The following is a 25513-nucleotide window of genomic DNA, read 5'->3' on the forward strand; positions in this document are numbered from 1 at the left end:
TTACCTAGGAAGCACAAGGCCCTGGGTTCGGTCCCCAGCTCCGAAAAAAAGAACCAAAAAAAAAAAATGGGTTGCAGAGAATGTTCTCTGTGGAGTAGGGGCGGAGAGAGAATGGTGAGGGTGGGGGAGGGGAGAATGAGAGGGAAGAGAAGCAGATGCTTTAAGTACTTCAAGCACAGATAAGCTAAACATTGTTTAATTCATGTAAGACGGTTGGACAGAGCCTCAAAGGTGATTCATCAGGCTTTTAAACGGTGGCCACAAGATTTACAAGGATATAATAAGTGATAATATTACCAGGACAGATAAACTGTAGGAAATTCTAGATGTGGGAGTTTTAAAGAACATTTTTTGCTTTCATTTAGCAATTAAAAATTGAAGTGGTTATAATGAAGACCCCCTCCTACAACACAGACTTTTCCCATATTATGTCCACTATACTAAGGCAAATAGGGGTTTGTTTCTATTTTTCATTTTACGTGTATGTAAGCTTCCCATAGTATCAAATAATAGACCATCCAGCGCCCTACTTTTCACCCTCGCTGTACTATTTATTTACTTACACTAAGACGATATTCGCTCCTTATCTAAAGTTCAAGTTTAATGGGATGCTGTATTTTATCTGACAGCCCTACTTACAGAGTTAGAATTTAGTGAAGGATGAATGTTCTAAAACCCAAGGCTGGAGTAGCAGTTTTGTAGACTGGACGGCTCTGTCTTATGGCTGGATGGTGTGCCCATGTTGTCTTCAGAGGGCTAGTGTGTGTCTGAGAAAGTATGACGAATGAGAGTCCTTTAAGACTCCATAGTTTAGAGCCGTGATTCTCATCCTAAACCCCTCGGGTTGTGGTGACTCCCAGTTATTAAGATATTTTGTTGCTACTTTATAACTGTGATGTTGCTACTGTTCCAAATTGCAATATGTGTTTTCTGATGGTCGTAGGTAACCCCTGTGAGAAGGTCCTTTGACCCCCAAAAGGGGTTGTGACCCACAGGTTGACAAGGATCTCCAGAGATGGTGGGGGGAGAAAAGCTGAAGGATCCCTAGGAAAATGAGGCCTTTCAGAGAGACTGCATAGATGAAGTGACAGAGGGAACCAAGACAGGAGAGTCTTCAGAAATTTTTAGCCACGGGATGGCTTTCATAAATTAAGCCCTCTTGCTACTGCACTTTAGAATTAAGTGTAGCTCAGGTGACTCTCAGGCAGCGTCACCTCCATGGTGGTCCTGGCTGGGCTCCCCCCATAGGCACAGAGGATGTTCTCATCACTTCTTAGGACACAACTCACCCGTTCCCTTCCCTCCCCATTCTTTTTTTGTGGGCTTATTCATTCAGAGTGTGCCCCAGTCGTGGTACTCAGTCACCCTGGCCCCAAGAGGAGGCCACACAGAGCTAGGCATTGTTGATCCAGATCTAGGACCACCCGGGTGAGAGCAGTGAAAACACAACCTAGTAACACAGAGGCCTCATGACTGACAGCAGCTTCGGGTCAAGTGCCCTGCAGGCTGCCCGGAAAGAGGCCCTGTGTTCTGGCCCCATCGAAGTCTTCTCTACAAAACTCCCCTCCAGGGGGAAACAAACCCTTCCTCCAAGCTCCCTTCAGACTCATGCAGACAACAACAGCGGTGCTGAGGTCCCCTCCACCCCCCTTAGCAAGGAGGCCTGCTTGCTATCACTGTGGGAGTGATAGGTTGAATACAGGAAAAGGAAAACAAGGGCCTAGAAACTTTAAAATAATGTTAGAGAGAGAGAATAAACACATGACAAAACAAAAACAAACAACAATAACAAAACCAACCAAACCGAACAACTAAATACATTTATTTAGTAACAGTAGAAAATGTTAGCCTGAGTTTTTTTCATAATTCTGTTTGTGAACAGATTTATGACCACCCATACAGGGATCTCTCCCTATTTCCTTCTCATTCTGGTCTGACTGGGACTGAAATTCTCTATTCCTCAGCCACAATGGCCCTGTCCAGTCTCACAGCGGCCAGCTTCTTAAGATGGCTCTGTGGCCTTCACATACTGACTCCACCTTAGGTTGCAGAGTAAAGAGGGATTGATTAAAGAGCAAGTAGTTTCTAGCGGTGGGTTGATTTTTCTCTATGCTTCCCAGAATGCTTTCCAACGTCTAGAAATTCCACAGGCTTGCAGATATTGCTCTCTTCTTGATAGCTGGGTTTTGTTCTCTCAGGTGTGAGCCATCTCCTTCCTATTCCCAGATCAGCAACGTGAATATCATCTATGCCTTAGAACTTTTTCTAATTCAAATACAGTGATTTATTTAAAAAAAAAAAACAAAACTTCCTAATAGCCTATGGAGAAACTGATGAAAATTAAGAAAAATGCAAATGTGCTAGACTTTATAATATCAAGCATGGGTCATTCTGCTGAAGTCTTCCTAAGGGTGGACCAGGTACCACCAGCTCTACTTAGGAAACTTTTCTGTAGGTGACTGCCCCCTACTGGTAGTCAGAGAGATTAAAGGATGTACAGCTAGAGCTTCAAGTCGGAGGTTTTGGTGATATTGCTTACCAATTCTTTATTAAGAAACTTGAAGGAGAATAGTCTGACATAGGTGGTTATTAGTAACCAGGGCTGCTTTTGAAGTGCCTTTGGGGAGCTAATCCCGTTCTTTTTCTAAATGGCGGTTATAATCACAGAGATAAATCTATTTAATTTGAAGGTCAGACAGGAAACGACTCCATCCGAAAGAGCCCCGTGGTAGAGTTCTGCTTTTCTAATCCCAACACAGAAATGATTCCTTTTATCTGAGAAATCGGAATCTGACCTGGGCAACCAAGTGCAAGTGTCACGGCACCACGAGTCCCTCATCTCACTTCCGCCTTTTGACCTCCTGTTTCAGGAGAGTGAGCCTCGTTACATAGTACCTCATGGCTAAGCCCCCCAGCTGACTCTGCCGAGATTTTACTGTCCAGAGGCATCTTTCCCTAGCGAGCACTCCTTGAGCTCGCTACCGTACTTCCATCAACGGGGAAAAGAACAGTAACGCCACACAGGAGCATTCATGTAAAACTATCTTTTCTTTATTGAAAATACATCTACAAAGTGATGTTTCCCAGTCCACAGTGGGTACACACATCTGCGCAGCCTGTGATGGGCTGGCTAAAGGATCACCCTAGAGGACCAGTTTTCGTAAGAAACGGTTAGTATAAAAAAATATGATCACACTGGGTAAACAGCGTTAATTTGACGCGGTTAAGTTTGTTCTACTAGCGTCGCAAAACGACTGCCACATAGGTTAACCTCTGTAGTGTACTTCCCAAATTGAGCCTGCCATTAAATGACTATTCCACTGTAGCCTAGTGTTAACCTTTATACGCATGTAACGCTCAGAATCTCTAGAAAGTATCTCTACAGTAGATCGGGAGACACAAGGAGTCTAGACCTTCAGTCTGTTAGCATAATGGTGTCCACTCAGCATTTTCTCTCAGAAAGAAACACAGCTGGTACTGTCAGAGGGCTCCCATTGAGTATCTTTGATTGGATATTCCTAAGGAAGTAAAAAAATCTCTTTTCAACCTGGGAGCTGCCTCGCCTGAAAACAATTCCTTTGCCCTCTTTTCTTCCACCCTCGTTGATGTTATTTTCATGCTGATTCATCTGCATTTAGGGAGGGGGAGACAGGGACACAAGCAAACTCCATTCTAGATGAGAGTCTTGAATGATTTGTCAAGAGACATCTCTGTACAAAGGAGTATGTGGTTTTGTCATCCTAAGAACTTCCAGTTAAAATAGGAAAAACTAACCAAATTTTAAACTTTTTTTTTTGGAAATGAGACCATCCACCCAGCTTATAGATATGAATCTGTTCCAGAGATATCATTTGCTGGACTGTGAAATAAGAAAGGAGTGATGTTATGTGTTGTTTCTTTGGGGATTGATTAGGAACAGAAGACAAAGCGTTTAGGCCAGCAGAAGAAGGCCAAGGTTCAGCTCTCTTTTAGTCTTTAAAGAAAACCAACTTTTTCTGATCTTAAAAAGAATCCTCCTTTGTAATGTGGGCTGTACTCTATTCCGCCTCTGCTCTTTTGTGTTCCGTAGTAAGACCATGGACACACTTGCTAGCTGCTAGTCTTCTCCTTGTTTCCTAAACATCTCACTGTCAGTCGAAGAGGTGGTGGGAGGCTTTCTTCCCTTGGGTTTGGGAAGAGTACCCAAGAAGGGAGTGCTTCTTTTAATGTTGGAAAACAAAACAAGATAAAACAGAACAACAGGCCAAGGGGATGGTCTCCCGGGATGGCCTTCCACCTGTCTACTTATATAACCCACATTCTGGACCCAGGATCTAGTGAGCCACACGCAGCCTGCCCCTAGAGAGAAATGTCCACTCCCATTAAGTGTCCTGTCTGAAATCCTCATGTTATACAGGGGCAGGGTCCTTCCTGATGTTGTAAAAGTCTGGGCTAGAGAGGCCTATGGTATCTAGGGGTCACTCATTTTCTGCATGAGAACACTGAGGCCCAGGGATGAGACAAGGCTCACTCAAGACCATTGGGGAGCCTCACTTTCTGCTCCACCTCACGGCTGTGCTGTGTGCATGTGGGCATTGCCCTGATGCTGATAAAGTCAGGATGAGAGTCAGAAGAAAGGGCAAACCTCTCAGCTACCCAACGGGTAACTGATAATTGCTCATCAAGTTGCTATGTTTTAAGACTAAAACTCAGTAGTGTTCTGAAGGATTTTTACATTTTGAAAGTTGGTTTTAAAACGTTTTTGTAGCCTATCATTTGCTTAATGCTTTTACTTACAAAACAATCACAAGGGATCATTTGTCATCTAAATTGGTAATGTTTGTAGTAACTTACTTGGTAAGAATAATACGAAATGATTTAAAATTTTCAAATGAGGGCTAAAACCAATACGTTTTGGCTGCTGCAGAGCCCTCCTTTGTTTTTGGACATTTTCCAATCCTATCAGAGTAGGGAGGAAAGAGGAGCTCACTGGGAGAGAGAGCTCTGGGAGATGGACACATTGTAGAACAGTTTCCAACACCTGGTGCTTAAGAAAGCACTTCTGTGTTAGTCTACATCTTGGTTTCGCTGTCTGCCACGGGTTTCTCTGGTTCATTGTCCTGGGCAATCAGCTGATACGGCTTTTTCATTTCATTCTCCTCAATCACGGAGTTCCCCATTTCAACATCTCGGTTCTTCAGTTCATGTCGGGACAAGTGTTCAACAATCCCGGCCCCGAGGGAGTCACCCAGCACGTTGGTGGTGGTTCGGAGGCGGTCCCTGTAGGTGAGGCAGGCAGGAAGGAAAAGAGAGGGTCCCATGAAAAACAACAGATCCCAGCATCTATCGCCAATTGGCTGGAGAGGGCTTTAGAAGCATCTTTTAAGTTCTGGGTAGTGTATCCCTCCAATGAACCAATTTCATACTTGAACACCTAACACCTACAACTAATTACAAGTAGGTGATTAGTTTCCAGTTATTTAGTCTGGCTATACACAGAAGGTGAACAGTGAGGACTGACCTGTCCGTCTGTCTGTCTGTCTCCCCCCGCCACAGGGGAGTGTGTGTGTGCACGCATTCACATGCGTGGAAGCCAGCAGTGTGGTCTTTAGTTTTTGAAATAAGATGTCTCACTAAACTTGGTTAGTGATTTAGCAAGATTGGCTTGCTAGCCATTCCCAAAGGTCCTCTTGTTGGGACTCCAGGCCTCATACGCACAGCAAGCACTCCTACCAACCAAGTCATTTCCCCAGTCCTCTTTCCTGGGCTTATTTAGCCTCTTCTCTTTCTCTCATTCACTTTCCATTGAATAATGGTTCTCCAAGTACGGTACAGAGTCTCCTTGGAGAGGTGTCCTGGGAGAGAAACCATGGTTATCCTAATACTATGGTCTTGCTTGTTTCCTTTACTCTTATTTTCTCAGGAAATCCTGGTATTGCATAGACTCCATGACATTACATCATAGCATACTGGATGCAGGGGGAGCTGGGGTAGTAGCTCTCTGATGTTAACCAAGACGTTTTGGAGGCTCACAAAATGTAATCCAAAGGCATTCTTTTACTAACCTTTTTGTTTAGAAGTGATTATTCTTCAAAAAATTGTTATTTATGTCATATATAATGAATCATTATCCTAACTTTTTAAAAAAAAAAGAAAAAGAAAATGTTAGGCATTGTGAAACACCCCTTTAGTCCCAGCACTTTGGAGGCAGAGGCAGGCAGATCTCTGTGAATTAGAGGCTAGCATGGTCTACAGAGTGAGTTCAAGGACAGCCAAGACTATGCCAGGACTACACACAGAGACACTAAGAAGCCAACAAGAAAAAAAGTTTTTATATGTTGCCCATTTCAATCAATTTTAGGTATAAAGATAAACTATCTTGAGAGTAGAAGCTTGTATTCTGCCAAAGTACTTTTTGGTTTTTTGTTTGTTTGTTTGTTTGTTTGTTTGTTTGTTTTTTTTGTTTGTTTTTTTTTGTTGAGTCAAGTTTTCATTTGGCTCAGGCTGCCTTTGAACTCATTATGTGGTGGAAGAGGATAGCCTTGAACTCTATTTCTCAGGAGCTGAGATTGCAGGATTGAACAGTCTTCCCTCCTCCCTCTCAGTTTATGTGGTGCTGGGGAAGGAACCAGAGCCTCATGAACTTAGGCAAACACTCTAGCAACTGAACTACATCCCCAGCCCCAAAGCGTTTGTGCCAGTTGATGCCTCGGAGGAGTCAGACCACAGGCTAAGTTCTTACCTGTCACTGAATTTAATCCCCTGAGTGTCAGCAGGGGCAGAGAACAAGGGCATTTCCACTTTTAGGGAGGTGGAAACTGGGGTGGTTAGGTAGGTGACTACTGTCACAGGCTCAGAGCTGATCCTAGTGACCTGGATAGGCTCTGTCCCCTAGCCTTGGTGCACACCATTGCACTCTTCCCAGCTCTAGTGACATCTTCATAGGTGGACTCCGGCATCCAATGCTTTCCCCGAGGTCCTCTCCTAGAGCATCCCTTAAACTATTTTTTTCCCCAGTAGAAGGGATTTATGAGAGACAAGGGACAGACAATGTCCCTGGAAGGGTGAGGAAAGGCGGCTTGAAGACAGGCCCTACGTGGTGGGGTCTGAGGAGGTAGAGGGTTCATTTCTTGGGATTTTCCTCGGGGCCCCAAATCAATTTCACTTGATAATAAGAGCTCGCTTCCCACTGTCTGCACAGCCATCCCTCACCTCATGAGTCTCAGACATAGACATCTGCCTTGCATTATCTCACTGTAATGGGAAGCAAGGGAGGAAGGGCCTGAGCTGGCACGTGGGGTCTGCGGCTCCAGCCGCTGAGGGGATGTGTTGCGCAACCCGGAGAGAGCCTGGCTGACTTATGTCAGCTTTGCAGACAGTGAGTGGCTTTATGGAGGAGGAGGGAGAGCAGCCAGATGTGCCCCACCCGCTGGCTGAGAGAGGAGGGAGTTAGGCTGGGACTGTAGGTGAGGACTGGGGTCCGGTGGTGAGGATGATTCCGTTATAAGCCAGTGTGTCTTCCCCTCGGTTCTTCTCCAAGCCCACGAGGCTGTTATCATTCTAGAACTGTGGGGGTGCCAGAGGGGGATGGGTCTGCGGGTGGGATCTGTGTGTCAGCACACAGTCCCCCAAATACTCACAGAAACCAGTCCACTGCAATGATGAGTGTGATGTCATCCGTGGGCAGGCCCACAGATGTCAGCACGATGACCATGGTGACTAGACCGGCCTGAGGAATGCCAGCTGCCCCAATGCTTGCGGCTGTGGCTGTGATACTGTTGACAGAAGGACAAAATGGAAAAGTTTACAGATGTCTCCTAGTGGAGAGTACCTTGTAAGACTCGTGTTCCCCTGCTTGAGTGGAGGACCTGCCTCAGAAGAATGGAAATATATGTATACGTATATGTACATGTATATGTATACACACACATACACATACAAACACATATATACATATATACATGTGTATATATATACATATATATATGTATATATATATATACACACACACACATACACACAGACAAACAATTCTGGCTGGAGAGATGGCTCAGAGGTTAAGAGCACTGGCTGCTTGTCCAGACATCCTGAGTTCAATTCTCAGCAACCACATGGTGGCTCACAACCATCTGTAATGAGATCTGATGTCCTCTTCTGGTGTGTCTGAAGACAGCTACAGTATAGTCATATACATAAAAGAAATAAATCTTTAAAAAAAAACCCAAAAAGCCAAACAATTCACTTAGTTACCTGTCAGACTAATCAAATTTGAGCATGCATATTTTATTATGTATCAGCTAATATACATGCTTTGCCTTGCTTGATTGTCACAATGGTGTTGTGGCCCACAGTGAAGTGGGCTTTATTTTGTGACCATTTTTTAAGTGAAGAAACTGGGGGCTACATTCTTTTCTAGGTCCTCAAAATCAGTTTGTAAGGTGTAATGAGCGCCAGAAGGGGGTGGGGGACTCTGTGGTAGAGCATTTGCCTAACACTCGTGAGGCCCTAGATTCACCGCAGCACCTCAATGGAGGTGACCTTGAGGTTTAAAGGGCCGTAGAGTTATAGTGACAACTTATTTCTAATAATCACCTTATTCAAGAGTCTGAATTTCTATGATTGATGTGGCCACAAAATTAAGTTTATCAATTCAAATGCAAATGATTTATGAGCAAAACCCTGTAGTGTTATAATTGTGTGTGTGTGTGTGTGTGTGTGTGTGTGTGTGTGGCCAGTATGGACCCAGTCTGAAGGTAGACGGGTACTCTGGAAGTACTTCCGGGATTCTATTACTGTGGGTGCATAGAGGAATATTCTTATTCTTAGGAGATGCTGAATGGTGTAAGTGAAATATGACAGGAATATGAAGGGAAGAAGAAATGGAAAGAGGGAGGGGAAGGGGGAAGGGAGAGACAGAGGAAGACTGAAGGAGGGAGTGAGAGAGGGAGAGCACAAAAATGGCCGAATATAGGGTTGGGGATTTAGCTCAGTGGTAGAGTGCTTGCCTAGCAAGTGCAAGGCCCTGGGTTCGGTCCCCAGCTCCGAAAAAAAAAAGAAAAAAATGGCCGAATACTAATTTCTAGATCTCAGTAGAGGATATTGTAATATTGTTTTAATATTTCTATGGATAAGGTAACTTCCCTGATAAAGAGCTACAAAAACCAAAAGCCTTACTTCTAATATTGTTACTATTAGCCAAACCAAGCCCATAGCAACTGAGGGCACAGATGGTCTGAACAGGAGTGAGTCCTAAAGTCTCCTGTTGGTTGCCTTGGTCTTTCTGGATGATTCCCCATAAACTGAGTTCTCAGCCTTGCTTGTATGATCTGTTATCTACCTTATATTGTCTGAAAATTAACCCAAGAGAGTAAGTTTATCTAGTTTTCAAGTGTACTTTCACTTTTCAATATTTCCTATAAACATAGTTGAATATTTTCAAAACTGCGGTTTAACTTAATGTTGTTAAAATGGAATTATCTGCACCATATATTTTGTGTATATATATATATATATATATATATATATATATATCTTTTAAATGGGCTAGATATATTTGTAAGTTCTGATTTGATAAACAAACTAATCAAAGAGCATGCGGTGTGTGTGGTATGGTTAATTACTAATTAGTGCATACATACTCTTTCATTGGCAAAGGTCTTTGGGAATCAAAGACTCAGAGTGATATGATAACAGATAATAAATCATACTTTCCAAGTCTTTCACTTCTGTATTATTTGAATGAATATTCACACCCCAAGTTAAAAAGCTGAGAAATACAACTGTTCCCTCCAACTCCAACCTCCTATTTATGTGGGATCCCTTCCTAATCAACGTCTTCACCACAATCTCGATCTCATCTGTTAAAAACCATTCTGAAGGAAATGATGAATAGAAATCTCCCCCTTGTACCTTATTGTTATAATCTGTCCAAAATTCAGGTCAAAGTTGTTAACTTGAGCGATGAAAATGGCGGCCAAAGCCTCGTAGAGGGCGGTCCCATCCATGTTAATGGTGGCCCCCACGGGAAGCACAAATCTGGTGATGCGTTTGTCCACACCATTGTTTTCTTCCAGGCACTTGAAAGTGATGGGCAGGGTGGCAGAACTGAGGGCAACAAAGCAGGGCATGTCAGCTGAGCTGTCCCCAGGAGTTCTGTGTTTTGTCTTGGCTCTTGGGCACAGACAGTTCCTTCCCCTCTCATGTCTTGACTAGGTCAGCATTGTCTAAAGTGCTAGGAGGTTAGGAGTAGTGTGGTGCCCTCCCAGGGGAACTTGGGCACTCGTCTGTGCGCCTGATTCCTCCCAGGCACTACTTGGGGTGATTCCCACACATAGATGCCTGCCCCACATAATTTTCTGCTTTTATCTCAGGCAGATGTCAATGGAAGACAGAAAGCCTGTGGATCGGAAAGGGCTTTTCCCTTTCCCTTTGCCCCTTAAAGGGATTTCCAATAGCCGTTTCCGGGTCCCAAGGAGGTATGATCAGTATCAGAGGTGCAAAAGCCAATACAATATTCCTGAAATTTAGAACCCAGAACAAAAGGCCTCTAATTACCCCCAACCCTAGGCTCAGATACAAGATGAAGGTTTGGACACACTCTCTTAGAGGAATAAAGCCTCGTGTATACACACATACCTTGAGGAGGTCCCCAGGGCTGTGATGAGTGCTTGCAGCAACCCTCCAATGAAAACCCAGGGGTTCTTCCGGGTTACCAGGAAGTAGAGGAGAGGCAGGACGATGACGGCATGAATGAGGAGGCCGACGATGACTGTCACTGTATACATGGCAAGCTGCCCCCCAATCACACCCATATCTTCCATCTCAACAATCTTCCCTGCGATCAAGAAGAGGATGCCCAGAGGTGCATACCTACGGCAAAGCAACACATGCTCAATTACAACTTTGGTTCCCCAGATAGCTCTAAATCAGGCCTTCTTTTCACTCTGAATTGCTTTAGGACACCCCCACCCTATCTCCGCTGGCCTTAGACCTTAGGAAGGAGAAGAATTTTGGTCCTCATCTCCATTTTCTTAGACACAGATCCCTGTTTGGGTCTTCAGATACCTGCAATTCCCATGACCTCTTGACTCCTGCTACTATACCAATATCACACTTTTCAGAACATTTTCCACATCACAGACTGCTTCCCAAGCCAAAGCAGGCAACATGCTATGGCACGACACACCACGTGATGCCAGTGTGTTAGATGTACAGTGGTTCCCAACCTGTGGGTCGAGATCCCTGTAGGTGTGGAATGGCCCGTTCACAGGGGCCACCTAAGTCTATCAGAAAGCACAGATATTACATTACGATGCATAACAGTAGCAACAAAAAATAATTTTACGGTTGGTGGTCACCTCAACCTGAGGAACTGAGTTAAAGGGTTGAGGTGTTAGGAAGGTTGAGGACCACTGCTGTAGGGTCACTTTTATCCCTTTTTTCCATAGCTATGTTCCTCCTAAAATATTACCCATTAATTTTCTTCAAGTAACCTTTTATACTTAAGCAAATTTCCTTTCACAGGAAATTTTATGTTACTATGTAAACTAAATACTAGTACCGATTGCCATAAATAGAAGACCATAAAAATAAACCCGGAGCTATTAAAATTAATAAAGTGTGTGGATGTACGACTACAGTCAGGTTAGAGGCATTTGAATTCAGTAATTATCCACAGTCTGTTTACTCACAGTCCCTGCAAGAATGGGCAACTGACCCCGAGATGACTCATACTGAACTAACCCTACTTGCCCAAAGGCAGACTTTCAACTCCCTTTGTGTGCTGTATGCACTAAGCTACAATAAAACACACTGCCAAGGACAGAAGCGAATCACCCTTGAGGGGAAGGTCTGTTGGGTGGGAAGTGTGTGTGTGTGGGGGACTTGCTGCAACTGGAGAAACACAAGACTTCTTTCAAAGGTCCTTTAAAAACGCAGGCCAGGAAATCACAGAAGTACCTGTTCTCAGAAATGTCATAATTCAGTGTTGGGTGGGTGGGCAAATGTATAGCTAGAAGGGCCCCGTGTGAGGCTCATTCAGTGGCCTTGAATGGCCTCTTTTCATAGAAGAGGTGAAAGGTGGAGGGGTTTTTAATAATACGAAGATAAATGTCCACTTTCAGCCCTGCCAGGATTTCAAAGGACCTTTCCAATCGAAGGCTCCTGTGGGGAGCACATTCTGACCTGCCTTTGTGCCAAGTTCATATTCGTCTTGTGCAAACTCCTGAAGAGGTGGATTTCTATGGGCTTTGTGGGCATTAGAGACAAAGGGTATTTTTAATCATGTTGGTGAGTGAATGCTTTTCTTAGCGATTGATGCCTTCCTGCCTTGGGTGCCAGGAAGGACCCAAGATATTAAAAATGAAGGATGAAGGGAAAGCAGCTCCCACACTAGGCCTACGCCAAGCAAGGCTCTCTCCCCCTGCTGTGGAGAGTTTATTTTCCAAAGTGAATGCACCCCCTTGCCCCCACCCACCCTTGGATTTAGTCTTTTCTTTTGTCCCCTGCTCTGAATCTCATTAAGGGAAGTTTTGTTTTAAGTTGTGGCTTAGCTGTACGCGATACTTCCTTTGAGTCCTCCTGGATGCTGCTTCAGCTCTGCCACATACACTCTTGCTTAAGTCAGAAAGGAGAACTCGCCCCCCCACCCCGACGCTCTGAGGCCTGTGTTTGCTTTTTCTCCCCCTGGAATGTTCTTTCTGTGCGACAGGATATGCCCAGTCATTCTGATCTGAGCAGAAAGAGTCACCTCGAGTCTGTCTGTGCCACACCTTCTCTCTTTCTTTTCACCGGGCTTCTCAGGAGTCTGATACTTTCTTTGTTTCCTTTAGAAGCGTGGGAGATGGAGAGACCCCTCGCCGCCCTCTGAGGCGGCGGCCAGTGTGCTTGGTACTCTATTCTAACCACAGAGCAGAAGCTCAGGAACCGTGTGGATAAATAACCAAGCACATGTAAGTGGGCGAGTGGGGTACGGGAGTCAAACCTTTTCAAAACAAGGAAGGGAATTTAGGTTCAGGGTCTCTGCAGTGCCAGAAACACAGCGACTTTCTTGCGGCTTCCACAGGAAGATCACTGTAAGTATTCCTCTTGGTGGCCTCGTTCTCAGGACGGAACAGACACGGGGCGCAATGAGCTTCTGTATGCGGCTAGAGAGCACACGGAGATACATACCACATTATCACCGCTACCAATCTCATGATGGCTTCATTGAGAGAGTCGAAGAACTCTCTTAGCGCTTGCCCCTGCTCCTTCATGTTTCCGATCACGAAGCCGAAGCACATGGAGAAGACAACGAGGCCCAGGGCATTGACCCCATTCACAGACCCAGGAACGGGTACCATCTCCTCCCGGATCCGGGTCAGAGTCTCCATGGCCTCTGACACGTTGTTGATCACGGCGCCCAACAGTGTTTCGTTGGCCTGGATGGGCACTTTAAAGCTTCTCTTCTCATAGCTGGTTTTAAACTTAAAAATAAGAAGCATAGTAGGAATTAAGTGATTGTTATACTTTCTCTCTGTCCATATTTTCTATCATGATAATATGTTATTTTGTATTCAAAGGGGAGTGTTAGAGGCAGTATGTATGTATCTGCCTACCTATGTATGGTCTATACAATTTGTAGCAAATCTGTTTCTCAACACTGATACACACATTGTAATACATATGAATCACAACACACACACACACACACACACACACACACACACACACACACACACTGGGTTACATAACAATTACAATAAAGAGGGAATATCTGGGTAAAGATGTTAGGCTCAACATACACCCACACTCCTGCTTTCTTTTGAAACCTTAGTAAGATGACTATAATGAGATTTTTTTTTAAAGAGCCCCAAACTCAAATACCCTTGAGTCCTCTAGCCTTCTATAGACATCATGCAATGGGATCATGCATTGTGATAACCTACCATCTTTCATTTTATATCCCACAGCCAGCTACATAACAGGATAGGCATTGACTTTAAAGGGTTGTGGCAAGGACCACATCACAAGGGACATCATTATGGAAAATGTAAAGTATGACATTAATGTGGACTGATGGTGTTCAATGACAACGGCCTTCAGGATTAGATCTGGTTGGAAACTTCAGGGGATGGGGTAGAGATCCTCAAATGACCAGTCTTCAAGTCAGTCCTGATGTTATAAATACCTTAATAGCTCCTTGGTGAGGATAACATGCTTGTTCCAAGCCACTTCTCTCCTGAGCTAACCCATGACCCCCCACCACTTCCTTACCCCATAGCTCCTGCGTAGATGTTCCAGTCAGCCAGTGTTGAGAGCTTGCAATGGATAAAATTAAGTCTACCCCCCCCCCCTTGATCTCCAGAAATTCCCACCCTGGCCTTGATAGCGTTGGTAGGAAAGCATCATTGAGTGATGGTGTATGAACGCTGACTGGGTTTAGAGTCTAGGAAGGCACAGCCAGCCACACATAGAGCGCCAGCCACACATGGAGTGCTTGGCTATTTTTGTATCAAGAATGAGCAGGAGACTTTCTGGTCTATGGGAAAACCACTGTCTCCAAACAAGCACATGGTCAGCTGTCAATACTGTGGATTGTTGGTAATTTTAAAAACACATAAAATTCTAGTACAGTCAATTCTCAGTCTCTTCGCTCTTGGGTGTTTGTGGATTCTGCGGATTCTCTGGGGAGCATTTTCAAGCCTGGTCATTTTGTCTTAATCCACCTCCTCTTTACCTCTGCACACGATTTAGAGCCCACTCGGAAACTGCAACCTTATTTGCAGTCTAGTCTGAACCAAATAGGTCTTAGGGCAACATATCTGCCTCCCCCGCACAGGGCTGCCAACGCTTACAAACGAAAGGCAAGTCTGCGAAGTTCAGTGTTTCCTCATCTAACGATCTAGAAATCAGCATTTTTTTTCTCATATCACCCATTGCCAGCTAACGAGCAGACAGACCCACGATGCTGGGCTGCTTTGTTGGGTTGAAAGAGATGTATTATTTATTGTTATTGTAGTTCTTGAATAAAGAAAGTTAGATTTCTGGCTGTCTAAGCATTTTTGATTTTTTTTGGTCCTGGGAACTAAACTTAGGGTCTTTCATGTGCTCTAATCACTCCACACCTGGACCGTAAGTACTAGACCGTATCCATGTCTCTCTTTTCATTACTTATATGTTATTCAAATATTATTTTATTTATTTAAATCATTGTTTTAATTATTTAAATTAATTAAATTAAACATATGTAACTAATTTTTTTTTAATTCCAGAGAAGTTTGTATTTGGGCCTTAAGCTTTTGAAAATAAAGTTTAGAGACATAGCATATGAATAGCACTGTAATACACATGAATATTCTATCAGACCCTAAAAAATTAACATAAACTTAAACTTTCTCAGTCAACAAAATTGGCTGGTTGCCAATTTTTATTAGATAAGTTGGTTACAGCATTTTTATTATTTATGTCTATCTAGGTGTAGCTGAAATTCAAAATGCACATCAAAGTAAAACTATATCACGACTCAAGCCATACGAAATATGTACTTGGCCTCTGAAGTAAAATTCTAGTTGGACTTCCATTTTGACTTCTTTCTTATGACTCAAGTGGCTTTAATGGGGATGCAGGACTTAGTACTGATCATGACACAACGTATCACTTTCTTTTCATAATCTCTACAAAAAGGGGGAGATGGTGGCATTAGCCCTGTGGGACAGATCTTGCTTCATTACTTTAATAACACTGGCCCAGTATCTGTCCAGCAGAACCCATTGTGAAATAGTACAAGGTGCACAGCTCTTCACTGATTACAGGCAAGTGTGTAACTAAAATTTTATTGCATTTATTTATCTAGTGGGGGTAGGGACACATGCCATGGTGCCCATGTGGAGGTGAGAGAACAATTTGGGAGTTTTTTTTTCTCCCCTTCTAACACGTGGGGCCCAGGGATTGATTTCAAGTCATCAAGCTTCATGACAAGAGCCTTTAGCAGCTAAGCCATTTTGCCTGCCCTTTGCTTTATACTCTGAGACAAGAGCCCATTAAATGACCTAAGGTAAGTCTGAAGTCACTCTGTAACCCAGGCTAGCCTTGGAATTGTTATCCTCTTTCCCTCTGTTGACTTCTCTCTCTCTCTCTCTCTCTCTCTCTCTCTCTCTCTCTCTCTCTCTCTCTCTCTCTCTCTTTCTGCTTGTGCATCAGCTTTTACAAATAGTCTAAGGGTGTGTGTGTGTGTGTGTGTGTGTGTGTGTGTGTGTGTGTGTAGGAGATGTTGTCTGACATATGTAAAACACAGTGCTCGATGAGGTCAGGGTTTGGTTTTATTTTGTATGTCCCAAGCCGAAAGATTAGGTGATTTGATACCACATGGAGGTGCATTTAGGAAGTAGAATTTAATCTGCTGTGTTTTCCCTTGCATAGCTTGGGCAACAAAGCTTTACTAATCCAGGGGGTTAGAATGAACTATGCCTCTCAATGCTAGAAGGTATTTGTGTCCAAGAACTGCTTAGATGTGAGGCACAAGGGGCTAGACCCTACCATAGCCTCCAGGTGGGAGTCTCTCTGGGTTGCTCTCTGGGGAACAGTGGAGTGGTAGGAAGAGGTTAGAACAGTCAGCTCTGAATTTGGAGGTCTGCCATTTACTGCTAGTGAGAACTTGTGCCCATTACATAATCCCCCATTCTTATAAGTGAGCAGTCGCATGGATGAAGTGGAGACAGTGATACTCATCATGTCCGTGCAAGGACTCAATGTAACACTGGTGCTTGGCACACAGCACACAGTCCACAAACGAGAATACCATCCCTTTCTGATCTGGAGCTTCTTTAGAATCCCTAAGGCTCTTCATAGACTTTAATAAGTAGGTCAATGATTCTTAAATCAAATCCAGAAATAGAATAGTCTAACTTTAAAGCAAGTTGTTAATGCATGTATTTATATTTAAATTTGCTTGCTTTAGTGCATTTTTACACAGGAGTGCACAAGGAGGGGAAGAAAGAGAGGGCCTCAATAAACATACAGACCCAATGTGCCGTCATGTGCAGGATGAACGTGCCTGGCAACTAGGCCACGTTTAATACAAGTCAAGGACCATTGTCACCCACGTTTCCCAGGTAATCCTGGTGCTTTCCGTATGGTTGGTCAGAGAAGTATTTCTTACTGTAGAGAAATGAGAAGGCAAGAGAAGAGGGCCCTATTGGCTTGCTGCATCCAAGAGGAATTTGCATTTTATTATTTTTAATTGTGTGTGTGTGTGTGTGTGTGTGTGTGTGTGTGTGGTGTGTGTGTGTGTGTGTGTGTGTGTGCCTGTGTGTCTAAAGAAGCCAGAAGTGTTAGATCTACTGGAGCGGAAGTTCCTGCAGGTTGTGAACCACTAGACACGGGTGCTGGGAACCTACCTGGGGTCCTCTGGAAGAGTGGACAGTGCTCTTTATGACTGAGCCACCTTTCTAATCCCCCAAGAAAAATGTAAAAGGTAACTTAGTAGCGGGAGAGTATTTACCTGTTTAAAGCAGGCTTCTACCAGATTGGGTGGGAACATGTTCCTACAAAGAAAACAGCAGTTATTTGCAAAACTTCCCCAACAGTAACATTGTTCCTTAAATACAGCTTCACTGTGTCTAAGGTGAGGACTGCAGCAAATCAAGTAGCAAATGGAAAAACAGGAATGGTGACTTGAAGCTGAACACATAGTGGTTCCTAGGTTATGGTCCATGCAATTCCTAGTTTTCCAGGAAGCGGGCAGCTTAGAGTAGTGAGAAACAAAAAGTCCATATATGTATTCCATCAGCACCCTGGTTCACTTTGACTGACGAGCACCTACTCTGAGGCCTGTCTCCCACAGCTGCAGCTTTCTGGGCTCCACTAACAGTTCCTTCCTGTGTCCCTTCACGGACGGGGTGACGACAAAACAGATCCCTACTTGTCTCATTATACCTTGGAGCCTCCCAGACTCTGTTTAAAGACAGGATCTTGCTAGGTAGCCTGGCTGAGGAAGGCCTCAAACCTGTGGTTCTCCTGCCATGGTCGCCCAGTGCCCAGTTATAGTTTGTACCACATGCTGACTTTCAAAGTTCCTGCGGAAGATGTAGTGCTTCTTGCTAGAAGCGGACTGGTGCAAGGGTGGGTATGGAGAGAAAGAAGGAAAATGCCAGGCTCAAACTGGGGCGTCCGTTGATGATCTTCAACTCCATTGCAAGTGTTAGATAAGACTCAATTGTAATAAGCATCTAGTTGTTTATAGAACACTACTGAAGGGCATCCTTCAGAGTTTCACTACTTGTCTGCCAAATATGTCTTTCACAAATAGTATAAAAGAGGGAGCATTAGTCAGGAGTGGTCGGATGGACACTGAAGTCCCTGATGAACCCGCACTGTTGTTTGCAATGGACGATGATACCGACTACTAATTTTAAGTTGGGAGTCTAAGGAACAGGTTACACTTTGCTAAAAACTTTACAGAGTAAGACTTGGGAAAAGAACATTAAGAATTATCCAAGTGCACAGTGGAGAGAACTTAGTGCCAAGAGTTTTGAATCCTACAGCAGGGCTCTCCGGGTCAGCCACTTTGTCATCTCATGTGCTTTACGTGGGATCAGAAGACATATCCGTATCAACTTCTGCTCGAAGAAAGGAGACATGAGACTTCTGTTTCAAGCATGACAAGGCTGGTTCTGTCAAAACCCTCTTTGGGAGTTCAGTTGGCTTTGCAAAATTTAAGAGGGATCGGGCAGTCAGAGTACACACTCCAGGGATGGTTTTGAAGGACATACCTGATTAAATCCAGGAAGGCATCTGCGGCAGTCACCTGCACGATTTTACCTTCTCTGTACATGTTTTCTTTCGTGCCCTTTCCGGGGTGGATGATGATGACAATGATTATGCCGATCACCACAGCAATGATGGTGGTAGTCATGTAATAGACCACAGCTCGCATCCCCATCTTCCCAGATGCCTTACTATCTAGGGCCGCCATTCCTGAGGAAGGCAAACAAAAGGTTTTCAGGAAATCAGTCCAAGGGGTTCTCAGGTGAAAGACTATGGGGATCAGCATTTCCTCCTACCCTCACTTTCCTCATCCCTCCCAGAAATACCTGTGAGACGTTGTCGGTGACTACATGATCACCAGTGTTTACCCCAGGGGTTAATTTCACATGGCTAAGTAACACCAGCTTCCCAAAAAGCCTAGGGTGCCATTGATTTCTTCCCTCTGTTATTATTAGTTGGGAAACCTACTACATGTGTAAGCAGTTTGTGTGTGAGTGTGAATATGTATATAGAATTTCTTAACTCATTTCCATCAGGATAGGCTGAGTTTACCTTGTGAAGAATTATTATTTCATATGTAATCATGAAAAGGTAGGCCTCTGGGAGTCTCTTCTATAACCTTTGTTTTCATTATGAGCACTTGCCAGACTGTCTTCAATGTGCACTTCAGGCAAACATTTGGGTCTTAAAAGCTAAAGGTCTTCTCTTGCTTCTTTGCTGTTTTGTCTCATCTCATGTGAAATCTCATTTAATAAATGATTTTTGTGGAGTTGTCGTTTTTGTACCCCGTTTTCTTCTTTCCTGTCACATAGTCTATCTCACGACAGGTTAAACATGGTTCTCCTTGTTTTCAAGACATACTCAGTGTGTACTTAAGGTAAACTCTAAGTGTCAATCAAGGGGAAGAAGGGCGTTTGGTTTTTAAGGGCTCCCAATGGTGTAGGCTAATGAGATATACCTCAGGGTTGGTTGGTCTGTAAAACAATGGGAAAGAAGAAACCATCAGCTATAATAACATGGCTTCTCCTGTTTGCTCAGCTGTTTCTCCACTGCCTTCTTTATCTTCTCCAATTCTATTACAATACTGAAATCTAATTACTATATAATCTAATCAAACTGTTATTTACTGTTTTTTAGGATTTACTTTTACTTATGTGCATGTGTGCATACGTGCATGCAGGCATGAGGTATGTGTGTGAATATAAACGCTCAGAGTCCAGAAGAGGGTATCAGATTCCCAGGACCTAGATTTACAGGCAGTTGTAAGCTGACCAGTGTGGGTAGTGGGAATTAAACTTGGGTCCTCTGGAAGATCAGAAAGCATAATAGTGTATTTCTTTTTTAAATGATTTATTTATTTTTTAATGTGCATATATGTACAGCTGTATGTATGTATGTATGTATGTATGTATGTATGTATGTATGTGTATGTATGGGTGTTGAATTCCCTGGAGCCAGAGTTCCAGACAGTTGTGAGCTGCTGGGAATTGAACTTGGGTCCTTTGGAAGAGCAGCCAATGCTCTAAACTACTGAGTTATTTCTCCCGTTAATGACAGATATCAGTGCCCACATTTACACAAGCGTATTTAGGATAAGTATTTGAAAAAGTATTTATGATTGTTGGGTAACTGATTCGATTTGCCTAAAAATGTTGATACAAAGGTATTGAAGGAAGAATTAAAGTTATGACTTTCAACTTATAATTCCAATAATATTCTAATTATATCATTTATAAATTTCATAAGCACTTACTTAAAGCACCTAAAGTCTAAGATTTTAGTGACTAGCAATTTGAATGGACTGGGGACTCAGACTTAGACTGTATGTAACTAGGTTTGGTAAACGTGTTGCTTGAGACGATCTCGCAGTTGAGGATGCTGACTGACTTTATTTGGTGCATGAGCTTGACCTCTTATCCTTGAAACCCAGGGTTAGATATCCATTTTCTGAGATGGCATCACTCAGAGCTTCAACCAGTTACAAATGGACTAAGCTGTTCTCGGCGGAAGTGTTTATTCCCATTTTCACTCTCAGGTCCGATTCATGAGCCAAACTATCTTTACTTGGCTGTAACTGCCTAGCTCAGGAGGAGGCGCGTGCTCTATCAGGATTGCCTGGCTGGACAGCACTGCGCTCTACCAGCCTTCCGGCTCTGGCCCTGTCTGTTTGGTGAGGGGTTTAAGTGCAATAGTTGCTATCTGGGCTGGGAGGTACCAGGCGACAGGATTTTCTTCCTCCGAGAGGAGGCTTTCTTTTCCTTTGCCTCCTATCCTGAAGTCCTTCTCAGAAGTCTTCTGTCATGCTTCTGCCCATGACTGTCAACCTATAACTATTTAGAGAGAACACTGGTGGTCAAGATAGCAACGGGGGGGGGGGGGAGGGGGGATTTAGCTCAGCGGTAGAGCGCTTGCCTAGCGAGCTCAAGGCCCTGGGTTCGGTCCCCAGCTCTGAAAAAAAGAAAAAAGGAAAAAAAAAAAAAAGAGAGCTCCACCTGGGGTTGGGGATTTAGCTCAGTGGTAGAGCGCTTGCCTAGGAAGCGCAAGGCCCTGGGTTCGGTCCCCAGCTCCGGAAAAAAAAAAAAAAAGAACCAAAAAAAAAAAAAAAAAAAGATAGCAACGGGGTCCAAAGTTGCAGACAGAAGATGATTCCATATCCTTCCCCCACCCTAGCCAAGAGATAGGAATATTATCATAATAGCCACAGTGAAGAGATAGAAACTTTAGAAAATGATTTGGGTTTTTTTTTAATGTTTTGAATGAAAACCAACATAAAAGTATCTTTTCATACATTCTGAAATGATCAAGACAACCATCTGAAAGGCATTTTCTTAGCAGTAAACACAAAATGAGTCCCACTAATCAAAGTAGAGGACTCGACCACTTCTGCATTTTGGCCCTTTAGTTCTGAGAGAAAGTGAACTGCTATTGTTTCAACCAAAGAAGATGCTTCCGCTAACCAATTCTCCAGGAAAGTCCTTCTAAAGAGAGTATGATGTGTCCACAGGGCCACTTGCTCACTTCTACTCCAGGCATACTCCAGCCTGTAAAGCTAAAGACTCCCTTAAGAACAAGCCCATAGGGGCTGGACAGATGGCTTAGTGGTTAAGAGCACTGACTGCTTTTCCAGAGGTCCTGAGTTCAAAACCCAGCAACCGCATGGTGGCTTACAACCATCTGTATGATACCCTCTTCTAGTGTCTCTGAAGACAGTTCCAGAGTACTTATATATAATAAATAAATCAAACAAGACCATGTGTTGTTGCCAGGAAAACAGGGAGAAGTATACAAGTTGTTCCTCGCATAATAGCCTTGAAGCTAGTGGGGCCCCAGTTGTGATAGGAGAATTCTAGAAGACAAAACCTTGAGTGAGCAGCAATTGTTCTTCCTGTCCCACACCTGAACTCTGTAACCATCCTCTCTCCCCAACTGCTGAAATATGAGAGACCAAGTTCTACGGCGGAGACTAAACACACGTAAAGAGAGTCTGCGACAAGGTTAAGGCACTAAATCACTTTGTGGAAAGGGGGACTTTGGCAGGAATGTCCCAAATGTTTACAGAGGGAAAGTTCACACAGATCCTTGTCATTTAGTCTAAAATATAGGGGAGAAAAGGGCATCGAGGCAGTGGGGAGATGGGAAGTTACTTGGGTATGGGGGTGTGTATTGAGCTTAACATGTCTGAAAAACACATTCCAGTTGTTAAGACAGTGAGCTCATTGGTTTCTTTGCTCGTTGACATCACAAACATCTTTATTAGGAAAAAGCCATCAGAGTCCTGGAATCCAAAGAAATTCTCTATTGTGTTCTTGTTAAAGTACCACACAATATGCCCGTACATTTTGTATACTTTGAATTAACCTTTAAGTTCATCCACAGGCACACTCATAAAGTCCTAATGGTATATATTCATTTAACTCCATGGCATGGCAAAATGCAGATATCATCGGTACTGTTCTTCTGTAGGTAAAGAAACAAGAACTCAGAGAAGCAAGTAACTTGCCCCATGTTAAAGCTCATTGGCAAGATGGAAACCATTGTTCTGAAAGACTGTCTTCCGGCTTTACGTTCTTTGGGGAGCTGCCCACATAATGCTTGCTTGTTACCCATGTTGACTCTCCCTAGCCTTCATGTGTTAGGTTGAGATACAGTCCTTGGCTTGAGGAGGGCCCTATTATAGGGATGCCATTACAGAAAGCCTCTGTTCCCTCCATGCCTTAGATCTACCCAAGGGCCAAGCTGAGTGCTCCTAGTCACTGGGTGAAATAGCTAGAAAGATGAGCTTGCAGTGAGAGCCTCCATTCACTCCTGGGAAAGTGGCCTAGAGCAGGCAGGCATGCTGTAATGGAGGGTGGAGGGTAATGGATTTTTCCAGCTGTGAGCAGATTTCACTTCTGAGAAATCTATTCATCAATAAGCAACCTTCATGCTAGTTACTATTTCTGAAAATCTTTGATATATTTAAGAGTTAAGTACTGAACAGAGATATAACAGGATGGGTAGAATATCAAAGATTTAAAAATTGCCACAAACACCTGTGTGTCTGATGTGGTAGTCACTTGAAGATATGACGAAAACTTCTCAAAGCAAATACAAAGTAACTGTTTTACTTACGAAGAATGTCTTTTGGTAATCAGTTTATCACAATGAAAATGCACCAAAATTCATGAGATACTTTAGAGGGGGAAGGGAGGGAGTATTTCCAGCCTACTACGTGGAACTCTGAATTGTAAATTAAATTCTTTTTTGATACAATGCTCCCCATGACTTGGATAAATGAAATATGTCTTCAGCCAAGTTTTAAAGGGGAACATAAATAACTCCAAGCTCCCAAGGTTCTGTCATTTCATGGATTCCACTTTCCCATCTGCTAAAAAATGTATGCCTTTCAAATGAGCACGTTTCAGTCTGCTTCCCCTCACAGTTCCTGTCTCTGGTTTTGGAACAAGAAATCCAAAGCGACCTTCTGGTTTGAATTGTCTTTCCACATATCCTCATGATATTGCATTGTTCTACCAAGGGCCCTGGACCAGGCCCAGTGGGGGATAGAAAAAGGGTGATGGCAGATGCTGATTCAAGACGATCGCTCTGCTTCGGTTCGGAGATTTTTAGATGTGCTCCTTCTCTGCAACGCACTCTCAAACACTCATCTAATGAAAGCCGCCTGTTTCCAGCCCTCCTAGAATTTCAAGATGGGCAAACTTACAGCAAAGAACTCAAAGATGAACACGTACCATATTCACGGGAATACAAGGTTATGCGATTTCTAAAGGTAGGAAAATTAAACTCTAAAAAATACAGTTTATTTTATATTTCTATTTTGGGTAGAGGAATGAGTTCTGGTATGTTGACCTGCTGCTCACTGCTGAGTATTGGACAAACATACACCTACAAAGGGATTGTGACCAGAAGGTCAAAAGCTCATAGAGAAAGGGCAGTGGGTTGAGGGAGTGAACACCCAGCAAGCCATTTTAAATCCCTGACTACAACCATGCAAACATCTTTTGTATTACACTATTTTTCCTTCTGGCTCTTTATAGAATAGATAGCAAAGAAAATGCCAAGTTCTATGATTCTATTTACCTTCAAGTAAGTCTTTAAAGGACAGATTTGGAATTAATGGTAAAGAATGCATATTTCAAGGGGTTGGGGATTTAGCTCAGTGGTAGAGCGCTTGCCTAGCAAGCACAAGGCCCTGGGTTTGGTCTCCAGCTCCGAAAAAAAGAAAAAAGAAAAAGAAAAAAAAAAAAGAAAAAGAATGCATGTTTCATACTGAGACTGGTAGTGTACAATCTAGCTGTTCCGGAGCTCAGGAATGCAAGTTCAAGGTCAGCCTGGGCATCTCAAAGTGGAAAGTCTAAGGCAGCCTCTGTACATTCCTGTCTTAGTCTCTCTGCTTGCCGATATATTCCATTCTTTCAGGTGGGCACATGATGTGTCTTAGTCAGGGTTTCTGCACAAACACCATGACCAAGAAGCAAGTTGGGGAGGAAAGGGTTTATTCAGCTGACACTTCCACATTGCTGTTCATCACCAAAGGAAGTCAGGACTGGAACTCAAGCAGGTCAGGAAGCAGGAGCTGATGCAGAGGCCATGGAGGGATGTTACTTACTGGCTTGCTTCCCCTGGCTTGCTCAGCTTGCTCTCTTATAGAACCCAAGACCACCAGCCCAGGGATGGCACCACCCACAACGGGCTGGGCCCTCCCACTCTTGATCATAAATTGAGAAAATGCCTAACAGCTGGGTCTCATGGAGGCATTTCCTCAAGGGAGGCTCCTTTCTCTGTGACAACCCCAGCTTGGGTCAAGTGGACACACAAATCCAGCCCGTAAACACAGGTAATTGCTACTGTTCTATCTTTCAAGACTTTAACAGAAGAGTGACTAAGTTAATAAACAAACAAGCAAACAGCAAAAGTAGACAGAGAAAGGTGAGTTCTAAAGAAAAGGTGCTTACTTCTCAGGTTGCGAAGTCGATTTAGTGAGTCATGACTTTTATTTTTTTTAAATCAACTAACAGAAGAAACTAGCACAGAAGATACTAGAATGTATGACGTGTGGTAAAGATGAGCAGTATTTGCTGGAGCCATCTTCAGCTTCCCAGCCACGAATATGGATGTGCCGGCCACACTGTAGGAAGAATTTATCATCCAGGCTCAGATTTACAAGCATTGGTTATATGCTCGCTCAGCTGACAGCAGGGGCTGCCTGCAACTCTGGCATGTTCCAGGGACCTAAGAACTAGCTTGTTTTCAGGAGAAGAGGCCAAGGGAATAGGGTGTTGGTCTTCAG

At 43.5% G+C, this 25513-nt stretch overlaps 1 protein-coding gene across 4 annotated transcripts in view; it reads right to left on the minus strand.

Moving 5' to 3' along the window:
• Nucleotides 1-3029: 3029 nt before the first annotated feature.
• The window catches only part of Slc1a3 (solute carrier family 1 member 3), a 75139-nt gene continuing 52655 nt past the window's right edge, over nt 3030-25513 (minus strand). For 2 of the 4 annotated variants that reach the window (NM_001289941.1, NM_019225.2), the window contains 7 exon segments: nt 3030-5259; nt 7620-7754; nt 9889-10083; nt 10615-10848; nt 13150-13442; nt 17459-17501; nt 18729-18933. In NM_001289941.1, the coding sequence (NP_001276870.1) occupies nt 5052-5259; nt 7620-7754; nt 9889-10083; nt 10615-10848; nt 13150-13442; nt 17459-17501; nt 18729-18933 (1313 nt within the window). In that variant the 3' untranslated portion in view covers nt 3030-5051. 4 annotated transcript variants of the gene reach the window in all.

This window comes from Rattus norvegicus, chromosome 2, assembly GCF_021556685.1.
Source record: "Rattus norvegicus strain SHRSP/BbbUtx chromosome 2, alternate assembly SHRSP_T2T, whole genome shotgun sequence".
Classification (NCBI taxonomy): Eukaryota; Metazoa; Chordata; class Mammalia; order Rodentia; family Muridae; genus Rattus; species Rattus norvegicus.